The sequence below is a fragment of the Schistocerca gregaria genome, chromosome 5 (genome assembly GCF_023897955.1).
Source record: "Schistocerca gregaria isolate iqSchGreg1 chromosome 5, iqSchGreg1.2, whole genome shotgun sequence".
NCBI classification, from domain to species: domain Eukaryota; kingdom Metazoa; phylum Arthropoda; class Insecta; order Orthoptera; family Acrididae; genus Schistocerca; species Schistocerca gregaria.
Genome location: NC_064924.1, coordinates 645,041,563 through 645,054,784, shown reverse-complemented (window position 1 = coordinate 645,054,784; position 13,222 = coordinate 645,041,563). Strand labels below are relative to the sequence as shown.

The following is a 13,222-nucleotide window of genomic DNA, read 5'->3' as shown; positions in this document are numbered from 1 at the left end:
TACCGAGTAGCCGCAGCTACAACTTGGCTACTTAACGTTCGAATGTAGACAGGTGAAAATAGTAATGAATATTGTTCAGCACATAATGTGAAAGGCAATATTTTGTTTAACAGTGACAGATAAAGCAACATTTTGTCTGCACCAGAGCTTAGAAGTACAGCTTGAAGCATAAAATGGTCATTATAGAAAATACGGAAAGGGCTGAATGACACAGCCTGTAGGAAACGATATAACATGAAATACAGCCAATAAAACTTTTAATAAGTAAAAAATTATGAGATGACTTAGATGGAAAAAAAACATGTCCATAAACTGCACTGAAGAAATTTTTGTTACTCAACTGCAATTGCTCACTGAGAATGAGGCTATCATTTCGCGAAGTATGTAGTCTACACCCTTTCTTCTCGGTATGCAAGATGCTGATATCGGAAATGGTTTTAGACACGCGACCTGTAATCATTAGATGGTCGGCAAAAGACGAATTTTGGGGGGTAGTGCAATTTTTTCTTAAAAGGTGTTCTTCATATCTGGTTGTAAAGGTACGTCCTGTTTGTCCTATGTTGTAAGAAGAGCAGGTATCACACAAAATCTTATAGAGGCCAGAACTTTCTAAAGCGTAACGAATCGATTTTAAATTATGAATGAAGTTTTCTCTTCAAGTTGTTATTGGTAGGAAGGCAACGTTGCAATTGTATTTATTACGCAGAAGAAGTTGGTTCTGATACGAGATGGGCCCCAAGAAAGGAATAGAACAATATGTTTTTGGGTTAGATTCAATGATAGAGGTTCCGAGTGTAGTAACTCTTAACAGTTTTCTTTTCAAGGGTGCCATCTACTATGCTACGTTTATACTCGTTACTAACTGCTATCGTTTAGAGGAAACTGATTTCGTCGTTGAATTTTTTATTCGAAGGTGGAATAGAAGTAGCTCGGTGAATAGCAGAGTGAAAGAAGGCGTTTTTATGAGACTGTGCATGCACAGAAGATGCAGGTACGAACTGATCAATATATCTTTCTTTACGAAAAATATTGAATGAGATTTTATTTCTCCATTGGAAACATAAAGTCAATGAAGTTTAATTGGCGGGCCCCGTTTTCATGTTCGATGGTGAAAGATATTTTCTCATGAAGTTCATTGAAGAGATTATAAATTCTGTCAGTGCCATCAGCAGGTCCCTTGTAGATGACTAAAATATCATCTACGTATCAGAAATAGGAGAGACTGCCTAGTGATGTAACTGAAAAACAGTTAAGAAACTTTTCTTCTAGAGAGTTGATGAAAATATCGGAATGAATACCAGCTAATGGATTTCACATAACAAGACCTTCGGATTGCTGGTACAATTGTTCAATAAATTCAGGCTTCATGTCAATAAGAAAATGCTTATTAAGATGAGCCCTCAGCCCGCAAAACTTCGGTCTTTAAAAATTCGTAAACCCAACCATCCAATACGCCCGAGATCTAATAGTATGAATATCGTGTACCATGGAATAAAATGCTCTCGGGTTTCCAACCGCGTCAATTGGTTAAAACTACACGAGCTTTCGGCCAAGCACTCCTTGGCCATTGTCAAGTGGTATGACTGCCGGTGGGCTGTTGGTGCGCCCTTATACAGGGTCTTACAAAAAGGCACGGCCGAACTTTCAGGAAACATTCCACACACGAATAAAGAAAAGATGTTATGTGGACATGTGTCGGAAACGCTTACTTTCCATGTTAGAGCTCATTTTAGTTTCGTCAGTATGTACTGCACTTCCTCGATTCACCGCCAGTTGGCCCAATTGAAGGAAGGTAATGTTGATTTCGGTGCTTGTGTTGACATGCGACTCATTGCTCCACAGTACTAACATCGAGCACATCAGTAGGTAGCATCAACAGGTTAGTGTTCATCACGAACGTGATTTTGCAGTCAGTGCAATGTTTATAGATGCGGCGTTGGCAGATGCCCATTTAATGTATGGATTACCACGGGGCAATAGCCGTGGCGCGGTACGTTTGTATCGAGACAGATTTCCAGAACGAAGGTGTCCCGAGATGAAGACGTTCGAAGCAATTGATCGGCGCCTTAGGGAACACGGAACATTCCAGCCTATGACTCGCGACTGGAGAAGACCTAGAACGACGAGGACGCCTGCAATGCACTAGAAATTCTTAGTGCAGTTGGCGATAACCCTAATGTCAGCGTCAGAGAAGTTGCTGCTGTACAAGGTAACGTTGACCACGTCACTGTATGGAGAGTGATACGGGAGAACCAGTTGTTTCCGTACCATGTACAGCGTGTGTAGGCACTATCAGCAGCAGATAGGCCTCCACGGGTACACTTCTGCGAATGGTTCATCCGACAATGTGTCAATCCTCATTTCAGTGCAAATGTTCTCTTTATTGATGAGGCTTCATTCCAACGTAATCAAATTTTAAATTTTCACAATCAACATGTGTGGGCTGCCGAGAATCCGCACGCAATTGTGCAATCACGTCATCAACACAGATTTTCTGTGAACGTTTCGGCAGGATTTGTTGGTGATGTCTTGACTGGGCCCCATGTTCTTCCACCTATGCTCAATGGAGCACGATATCATGATTTCATACGGGATACTCTACCTGTGCTGCTAGAACATGTGCTTTTACAAGTACGACACAACATGTGGTTCACACACGTTGGAGCTCCTGCACATTTCAGTGGAAGTGCTCGTACTCTTCTCAACAACAGATTCAGTGACCGATGGATTGGTAGAGACGGACCAATTCCATGGCCTCCACGCTCTCCTGACCTCTACCCTCTTGACTTTCATTTATGGACGCATTTGAAAGCTCTTGCCTACGTAACTCCCATACCAAATGTAGAGACTCTTCGTGCTCGTATTGTGGACGACTGCGACACTATACGCCATTCTCCAGGGGTGCATCAGCGCATCAGGGATTCCATGCGACGGAGGGTGGATCCTCGCTAACGTAGGACATTTTGAACAGTTCCTGTAACAAAGTGTTTGAAGTCATGCTGGTAGGTTCTGTTGCTGTGTGTTTCCATTCCATGATTAATGTGATTTGAAGAGAAGTAATAAAATGAGCTCTAACATGGAAAGTAAGCGTTTCCGACACATGTCCACATAACATCTTTCCTTTATTCGTGTGTGGAGTGTTTCCTGAAAGTTTGGCCGTTCCTTTTTGTAACACCCTGTACACGCTAGCTGCCGGCTGGTGCCCGTGACATTGCAATATATGGGCATGTTTTGAGTCGGCGTTCGATGTGCCCTCTTCAACCGCGCGATCGCTGGATCTCACGCAGTGCTGAGCTGTAAGCCACCGTCTCTATTCAGGGTGTTTGTGGTAATTTTTATTTTAGTAGCTTCCTGTATTAAACTGTCCCAGAAGCCGTTAGTGCGAGCCACAAGAGAGGTATCATCAAATCTTATGTGGTGACCGTTTTCTAACGCATGCTCATCTAATGACGATTTCTCTGGATAGCGAAGGCGACATTCCCCCTTATGTTCTTTCCTACGTTGTTCCACGGTGTGCATTGTTTCTCAGATGTGCTTCTGGCCACAAGATATTTCGTAGACTCCACGTGTTCTGAGACCTACAGCGTCTTTAACTGGTCTCAATAATTGACGGGTTTTCGTTGGAGGCCTGAAGATCGATTTGATCTTGCGTCTTGTCAACAGGCGGCTTATCTTGCCCGACATAGAGCCACAGTTTCTTTTCCTGCTCTTCGTCGCTGGTCTTATTCTGATATTTCCCAGAAATCACGTCTTTCACTTGATGGGTGCTGTAGCCGTTATTCCTGAAAACCTTGCGTAGGTGGCTCAGTTCGTGGGGCAGGTTGTCGTCGACTGATATTACTCTTGCACGATGGACCAATGTTTGTAATACTGTGTGCTTTGCGCCGGATGGTGATGGCTGGTAGCTTGCAGGTTCAGGTCTGTGTGGGTGGGTTTTCTGCAGACGCTGTGGCCAAGGCACCCATTTCGTTTACGGTGGACAAGGACGTCGAGGAAGTTGGATATTACTGTTGATGCCATTGAGGTGTTCCGAAAACTCGTCTAATTTCTCGCTTCCGTGTCGCCAAATGACGAACGTGGGGTCAACGTATCGAAAGAAACACTTAGGCTTCAAGGGCGCAGTGTCTATTACAATATCCTCAAAATTCTCCATGAAGAGGTTTGCAACAGCTGGAGCCAACGGGCTACCCATTGCTACGCCGTCTGTCTGATCGTAATACTGGCCGTTGTACACAGTAATATCCAGTTCACCACGGAGGTGGAAAAAGATAATGCATTGAACTTCCTCGACGTCCTTGTCCACCGTAAACGAAATGGGTGCCTTGGCCACAGCGTCTGCAGAAAACCCACCCACACAGACCTGTACCTGCAAGCTACCAGCCATCATCATCCAGCACAGAAACGCACACTATTAGAAACATTGGCGCATCGTGCAAGAGTAATATCAGTCGACGACAACCTGCCCCACGAACTGAGCCACCTACGCAAGGTTTTCAGGAATAACGGCTACAGCACCCATCAAGTGAAAGACGTGATTTCTGGGAAATATCAGAATAAGACCAGCGACGAAGAGCAGGAAAAGAAACTGTGGCTCTATGTAGGGCAAGATAAGCCGCCTGTTGACAAGACGCAAGAACAAATCGATCTTCAGGCCTCCAACGAAAACCCGTCAATTATTGAGACCAGTTAAAGACGCTGTAGGTCTCAGAACACGTGGAGTCTACGAAATATCTTGTGGCCAGAAGCACATCTGAGAAACAATGCACACCGTGGAACAACGCAGGAAAGAACATAAGGGGGAATGTCGCCTTCGCTATCCAGAGAAATCGTCATTAGATGAGCATGCGTTAGAAAACGGTCACCACATATGATTTGATGATACCTCTCTTGTGGCTCGCACTGACGGCTTCTGGGACAGTTTAATACAGGAAGCTACTAAAATAAAAATTACCACAAACACCCTGAATAGAGACGGTGGCTTACAGCTCAGCACTGCGTGAGATCCAGCGATCGCGCGGTTGAAGAGGGCATATCGAACGCCGACTCAAAACATGCTCATATATGGCAATGTCACGGGCACCAGTGACGACACAGCCGGCAGCTAGCGTATATAAGGGCATACCAACAGCTCACTGGCAGTCATATCACTTGACAATGGCCAAGGAGTGCTTGGCCGAAAGCTCGTGGAGTTTTAACCAATTGACGCGGTTGGAAACCCGAGAACATTTTATTAAATGTTAACGCCGCGAGACTCTGCATTCATACACCGTGTACCATGATTTGGCCAAATTTCTACATCAAACTCTGAAAAATTCATTCGTTTTCGAGAACAATCATTCCATTCCCAATAGTCACGCCTTAGTCCATAAAATAAAAGATTTAGAATACAGTTCAGATACCAAGTGGTTTTCATTAAACATCAACAACGTTTATACTAATATCCCTGTACAGGAAACTCTTACAATCATAGAAAAAAATTTACGTCGTTTCCAAAAAGATTGGTCAGACGAGCAAATCACAGACTTCATGAATCTCTTCACAGTCGTAGTCAAGTACAATTACTTTGAATGTAATGAACTATTGTACCACCATTCCGATGGTCTTGTATCGGAAATCTCTTAGCTGGTGTTCTTGCCGATATTTTCATCAGCTCTCTAGAAGAAAAGTTTCTTAACTGTTTTTCAGCTACATCACTAGGCAGTCTCTCCTATTTCAGATGCGATGATGATATTTTAGTCATGTACAAGGGACCTGCTGATGGCACTGGCCGTATTTATAATCTCTTCAACGAACTTCACGAAAAATTGTCTTTCACCATCTAACTTGAAAACGAGGCTCGCCAATTAAACTTCCTTTATTTGACCCTTACAACAGATGCAAATAAAATCTCATTCAGCATTTTTCGTAATAAAACATATACTGATCAGATCGTTCCTGCGTCTTCTACGTATCCACAGTCTCATAAAAACGCCTTCTTTCACTCTGCTATTCACCGAGCTACTTGCATTGCACTTTCGAATGAACAATGCAACGACGAAATCAATTTACTCAAAATGATAGCAGTTAATAATGAGTATAAAAGTAGCGTAGTAGATGACATCCTTGAAAAGAAAAAGAATTGCTACCCTCGGAACCTCTATCATTGAATCTAACCCAAAAACATATTTTTCTATTCCTTTCTTGGGGCCCATCTCGTATCAGAACCAACTTCTTCTGCGTAATAAATACAACTGCAACGTTGCCTTTTCTACCAACAATAACTTGAAAAAAGAACATTCATAATTTAAAATCTATTCGTTTCCTTTTAGAAAGTTCTGGCGTATATAAGATTTTCTGCGCTACCTGCTCTTCTTACTACATAGGACAAACAGGACGTGCCTTTACAACCAGATATAAAAAACACCTTTTAAGAAAAAACGGCACTAGCCCCCAACATTCGTCTTTTGCCGTCCATCTTCTCATTACAGGTCACGCGTCTAAAATCATTTCTGATATCAACATCTTGCACGCCGAGAAGAAAGATAGTCTTGAAGAATTTGAGATTTTTAAACACATTTCTCGAAATGATAGCCTAATTCTCAATGAGCAGCTGCAGGTGCGTAACAAAAATGTCTTCAATGGTGTAAAGTCGTTACTTGACATTTAACATGGGGGCTCTTCGTGTTGTTCACCGTAATGTTTTTTTTTTCTATCTAAGTCGTCTCATAATTTTTCATTTACTGAAAGTTTTATTGGCTGTATTTCATGTTATATCGGTTTCTACAGGCTGTGTCATTCAGTCCTTTCTGTATTTTCTGTAATGACGTTTTTATGCTTCAGACTGAACTTCTAAGATCTGATGCAGACAAAATGTTACTTCATCCTTCAGTGTTAAATAAAATATTGCCTTTTACATTATGTACTGAACAATATTCGTTATAATTTTCGCCTGTCTACAAGTAGCCAAGTTGTTTCTGCGGCTACTAAGTGGCGCTCTGGCTCCAGTGTCACGTTGACCTGCCCGCACTTGCTAACGCGGGCGCCACAGACTCGTGGCGACCTGTGACTGTACAGGTATGAGCAGCCCTTAGAGGCTCGCCTTCACACATTCCTTTTTATATATTTTGTGACTAAAGCACTTCTGGCCTGTTAGTTATTTTATACGTGACATGTAAGCACTGTCTCTGATTTGTATTGTTAGTCTCTACTTACACCTTTTTATATAAAATTTGTTCCCATAAATTTGTAGTTATGTTATAGACCACTTTAAATGTATAAATGCTGATGAAGGCACTCTTAGAAGTGTTTAAATCTGGTTAATAAGACAAAAAAATTGTGTCCGACGGCTCATTTGTTTCAATTTTAATTTATAAATAGTAACTGAACCAAGCAGCCATTTTTTTCGTTTAATCGGACTGTGCCAGTGCAACACGCTGCCAGGAACAGCTAAAAATAGTTTAAATTACCTAAAGTGAGGTTTCCGTCGACGCTGGAAGATATCGGATAGGCGTACTGTAACTGGGACCGTGCATCATGATTGATAGAGCAGGTTCGGCGTTTATTAATATAAATCTTTTACCTATTTTAAGTTTTAGTCAGTAAGTTCACCCAATTTACTACTGGCGTTTAATATTGCTACACCAAGAAGAAATGCAGATGAGAAACGGGTATTCATTGGACAAATATATTATACTAGAACTCACATGTGATTACATTTTCACGCAATTTGGGTGCATAGATCCTGAGAAATCAGTACATAGAACAACCACCTCTGGCCGTAATAACGGCCTTGACACCCCTGGGCATTGAGTCAGAGTTTGGATGGCGTCTACATGTACAGCTGCCCATGCAGCTTCAACACGATACCACAGTTCATCAAGAGTAGTAACTGGCGTATTGTGACGAGCCAGTTGCTCGGCCACCACCGACCAGACGTTTTCAATTGATGAGAGGGCTGGAGAATATGCTGCCCAGGACAGCAGTCGAACATTTTCTGTATCCAGAAAGGCCTACAACATGCGGTCGTGCATTATCGTCTTGAAATGTAGGGTTTCGCAGGGATCGAATGAAGGGTAGAGCCACGGGTCTTAACACATCTGAAATGTGACGTTCACTGTTTAGAGTGACGTCAGTGCGAACAAGAGGTGAGCGAGATGTGTAACCAGTGGCACCCCGTACCATCACGCCGGGTGATACTGAAGTATGGCGATGACGAATACACGCTTCCAATGTGCCTTCACCGCAAAGTCGCCAAATACGGTTGCGACCATCATGATGACGTAAACAGAACCTGGATTCATCCGAAAAAAATGACGTTATGCCATTCGTGCTCCCAGGTGCGTCGTTGAGTACACGATCGCAGGCGCTCCTGTCTGTAATGCAGCGTCAAAGGGTAACCGCAGCCATGGTCTCTTAGCAGATAGTCCATGTTGATGCAAACGTCGTCGAACTGTTCGTGCAGATGGTTGTTGTCTCGCAAACGTCCCCATCTGCCGACTAAGGGATCGAAACATGGCTGCACGATCTGTTACAGCCATGTACATGAGATGCCTGTCATCTCGACTGCTAGTGATACGAGGCCGTTGGAATGCAGCACGGCGTTCCTTATTACCCTCCTGAACGCACCGATTCCATATTCTGCTAACAGTCATTGGATCTCGACCAACGCGAGCAGCAAGGTCGCGATACGATAAACCACAATGGCGATAGACTTCAATCCGACCTTTATCAAAGACAGAAACGTGACGGTATGCATTTCTACTCGTTACACGAGGCATCACAACAACGTTTCACCAGGCAACGCCGGTCACCCGCTGTTTGTGTATGAGAAATCGGATGGAAACTTTCCTGATGTCAACACCTTGTAGGTGGCAACCTTTTGTGAATGCTCTGAAAAGCTAATGATTTGCATATCCTAGCATCTTCTTCCTGTCCCTTAAATTTCACATCTGTAGCGCGTCATCTTCGTGGTGTAGCAGTTTTAACGGCCAGTAGTGTATCTTGGAGCTTTGCGCCTCATTTATCATGTTCTGTTGACAAACTTGCAAATGCCGACGAGTGCAGCCCTGGGCGTGTGTGTTGCAGCCTACATCGTGGTGGCGATGATCTCGCGGGACTACGAGCGGCAAGCCCGCGGCCGGCCCGGGGAGCGGCCTCTGCGGCCCTTCGTGGCCGGCCGCCCGCCGCGGCTGCCCCCGGACCTGGGGGGCGGGCAGGCGCTGCCGCCGCCGCCGTCCTACCAGGAGGCCACGGCAGCGCCGCCGCCAGGTGAGCGCGCGAGCCAGCCGCCCCGGCGCGCGGCGCGCAGCCGCCGCCGGCCGGGCACGTCGCCGGCATTTGTTCAGCTTCCTTTCAGTGCTTCTCTGTGTTTAGTGCACCGTGCCGTCATCCTTTCCACACATCGTGAAACAAAAACAATAATCACTATGGTAGCCCCTTTAGCATCTACGAGGCATTAAAGATTAAGCTCATCCATTAAGGATGTATAAGAACCCCTCACAATTTATTCAATGTAAATACGAGAAACTGAAACCACTCACTTTTTGAAATAGTAGGTAAAAATAGTAGGTAAAAACACGAAGGCTCGTAGAAATCCTTGGGTAAAAGAAAAATATTGAATTTAATTGATGAAAGAAGAAAATATATAAATGCACAAAACGAAGCAGGCAAAAAGGAATATATACATCTCAAAAATGAGATGGACAGAAAGTGCAAAATGACTAAGCCGGGAAGGCTAGAGGGCAAATGTAAGGACGTAGAGGCTTGTCTCACCAGGGGTAAGACAGATACTGCCTAGAGGAAAATTGAAGAGACCTTTGGAGAAAAGAGAGCCACTTGTATGAATAGTAGGTAAAAACACGAAGGCTCGTAGAAATCCTTGGGTAGCAGAAAAATATTGAATTTAATTGATGAAAGAAGAAAATATATAAATGCACAAAACGAAGCAGGCAAAAAGGAATATATACATCTCAAAAATGAGATGGACAGAAAGTGCAAAATGACTAAGCCGTGAAGGCTAGAGGGCAAATGTAAGGACGTAGAGGCTTATCTCACTAGGGGTAAGACAGATACTGCCTAGAGGAAAATTAAAGAGACCTTTGGAGAAAAGAGAGCCACTTGTATGAATATCAAGAGCTCAGATGGAAACCCAGTTCTAAGCAAAGAAGGGAAAGCAGAATGGTAGGAGGAGTATATAGAGGGTCTATACAAGAGCCATGTTCTTGAGGGCATTATTATGGAAATGGGAGAGGATGTAGATGAAGATGAAATGGGAGGTACGATACAGCGAGAAGATTTTGACAGAGCACTGAAAGCTTGAAGTCGGGACAAGGCCCCGGGAGTATACAACATTCCATTAGAACTACTGACAGCCTTGGGAGAGCCAGTCCCGACAAAACACTACCATCCGGTGAGAAAGATGTATGACACAGGCGAAATACCCTCAGACTTCAAGAAGAATATAATAATTCCAGTGCCAAAAAAACAAGTGTTGACAGATGTGAAAAATTACCAAACTGTCAGTTTAATAAGTCACAGCTGCAAAATACTAATGCGAGTTCTTTACAGACGAATGGAAAACAGGTAGAAGCCGACCTCGCAGAAGATCAGTTCCGATTCCATAGAAATGTTGGAACACATGAGGCAATACTGTCCTTACGACACATCTTAGAAAATACATGAAGGAAAGTCAAACCTATGTCTCTAGCATTTGTAGACTTAGAGGAAGCTTTTCACAATGTTGACTGGAATACTCCCTTTCAAATTCTGATGGTGGCATGGCTAAAATACAGGGAGCGAAAGGCTATCTACAACCTTTACAGAAACCAGATGGCAGTTATAAGAGTCGAGGGGCATGAAAATCAGTGGTTGGGAAGGGAGTGATACAGAGTTGTAGCCTCTGCCCGATGTTATTCAATCCGTATATTGAGCAAGCAGTATAGGAAACAGAAGGAAAAATTCGGAGTAGGTATTAAAATCCATGGAGAAGAAATAAAAACTTTGAGGTTCGCCGATGACATTGTAATGCTGTCAGAGGCAGCACAGAACTTGGAAGAGCAGTTGAACGGTATGGACAGTATCTTGAAAGGAGGATATAAAATGAACACCGACAAAAGCAAAACGAGGATAATGTAACGTAGTCGAACTAAATCGGGTGATGCTGAGGCAATCAGATTAGGAAATGAAACACTTAAAGTAGTAAAGGAGTTTTGTTATTTGGGGAGCAAATTAACTGATGGTGGTCGAAGTAGAGAGGATATATAATGTATACTGGCAATGGCAAGGAAAGCGTTTCTGAAGAAGAGAAATTTGTTAACATCGAATATAGATTTAAGTGTCAGGAAGTCGTTTCTGAAAGTATTTGTATGGAGTGTAGCCATGTATGGAAGTGAAACATGGAAGATAAATAGTTTGGACAAGAAGACAATAGAAGCTTTCTAAATGTGGTGCTACAGTAGAATGCTCAAGATTAGATGGGTAGACCACATAACTAATGAGGAGGTGTTAAATAGCATTGGGAGAAGGGGAGTTTTTGGTACAACTTGACTAGAAGAAGGGATCGGTTAGTAGGGCATATTCTGAGGCATCAAGGGATGATCACCAATTGAGTAATAGAGGGCCGCGTGGAGGGTAAAAATCGTAGAGGGAGACCAAGAGATGAATACACTAAGCAGATTCAGAAGGACGTAGGTTGCAGTGGGTACGGGGAGGTGAAGAAGCTTGCACAGGATAGAGTAGTATGGAGAGCTGCATCAAACCTGTCTCAGGACTGAACATCACAACCACAACAACAACAACCTTTGCACGCTTATCTTCAGATGGTGAACAGTTGCTTATATTGCTATTTCAAAGCATAATTCTGACTCTGTAACAAAAAGATGAAATGCACCGCAGTGAGTATTTTTACATATATAGGTTAGGTTAGGTTAGTGTTGTTTAACGTCCCGTCGACAACGAGGTCATTAGAGGCGGAGCACAAGCTTGGGTTAGGAAAAGGATGGGAAAGGAAATCGGCCGTGCCCTTTCAAAGGAACTATCCCGGCATTTGCCTCAAACGATTTAGGGAAATCACGGAAAACCTAAATCAGGATTGCTGGAGACGGATTGAACCGTCGTCGTCCCGAATGAGAGTCCAGTGTGCTAACCACTGCATCAAGAGTTTAGTTTTGTACTTACTGCGACAGTATGTGTGGCTTTTGTTGTTAGTATTCATCTGTTTGCTTTCATCGAGATGGACAGCTGGTAACACATCACTCTCTTTTACAGAATAGGTATGGGTATTCAAATGGCTCTGAGCACTATGGGACTTAACATCTGAGGTCATCAGTCCCCTAGAAATTAGAACTACTTTAAACCTAACTAACCTAAGGACATGACACACATCCATGCCCGACGCAGGTTTCGAATCTGCGACCATATCGGTCGCGCGGTTCCGGATTGAAGTGCCTAGAACCGGTCGGCCACATAGGCCGGCTGTATGGCTATTCCAGGACATTCATGTTAATTCTACTCATGAGTAAAGTACTTGCCCATAAAGTTACTGTGTTATATGATAAAATAAGAATAGAAATAACACACCAGATCATTTGGAATTGTTCTTGCCGTAATTTATTTATTTATTTTATTTTGGGTCATCACGTTAACTCCAGTTCTGATTGAAGTATTTGCCCATACATGGACTTTAATATTTGTCAATAAAAATAAATAATAGTCCTACGTCATATCTTTGAGTGAAGATCTTTCTAACAAGTAACAGTTGTATAGAAGACGCTCGATTCTGGAAAAGTTGCGTTATTCCAGTGTACATGAAAACATATTCCATAAAAGTGAGTGATGTGGTACCATTTGTCCATCACGATGGAAGCATAAAGAGAGATATTAACAGCAAAAGCCACCCATACTGTCGCAGTAAGTACAAAACTAAACTTTGGATCCAAATCTACATATAAACAAAATTCATGACGACATATTAAAGCATGTTCCATCTCATACGTTCTCTAAACACGCAGGGCAGAACACGTTATTAGGATTGTGGAAAGGGCCAAATAAGGTTGGGTCAGTTTCAACTTAAAATTGTAATTTAATGTAATTTAATAACACATTTACGACCAAAGGGGCTCATAGCCGAACTTTTAGAAATACGAATTTAAAACTACAAATCTTCCACGGCTGAAGGCCTCCAAACAAGAAATCTTAAAAATTAACAAAGTAGTTTTCAACTAACTGATAACAGGCATTTACAATT

At 42.9% G+C, this 13,222-nt stretch overlaps 1 protein-coding gene across 1 annotated transcript in view; it reads left to right on the top strand.

Annotated features, from left to right (window-relative positions):
- Nucleotides 1-13,222, top strand: part of LOC126272468 (uncharacterized) — a 240,832-nt gene that overhangs the window by 215,094 nt on the left and 12,516 nt on the right. Inside the window, exon 4 of the mRNA XM_049975346.1 lies at nucleotides 9,064-9,246. Coding sequence (XP_049831303.1) covers nucleotides 9,064-9,246 — 183 coding nt within the window. The remainder of the gene's footprint in view (nucleotides 1-9,063; nucleotides 9,247-13,222) is intronic.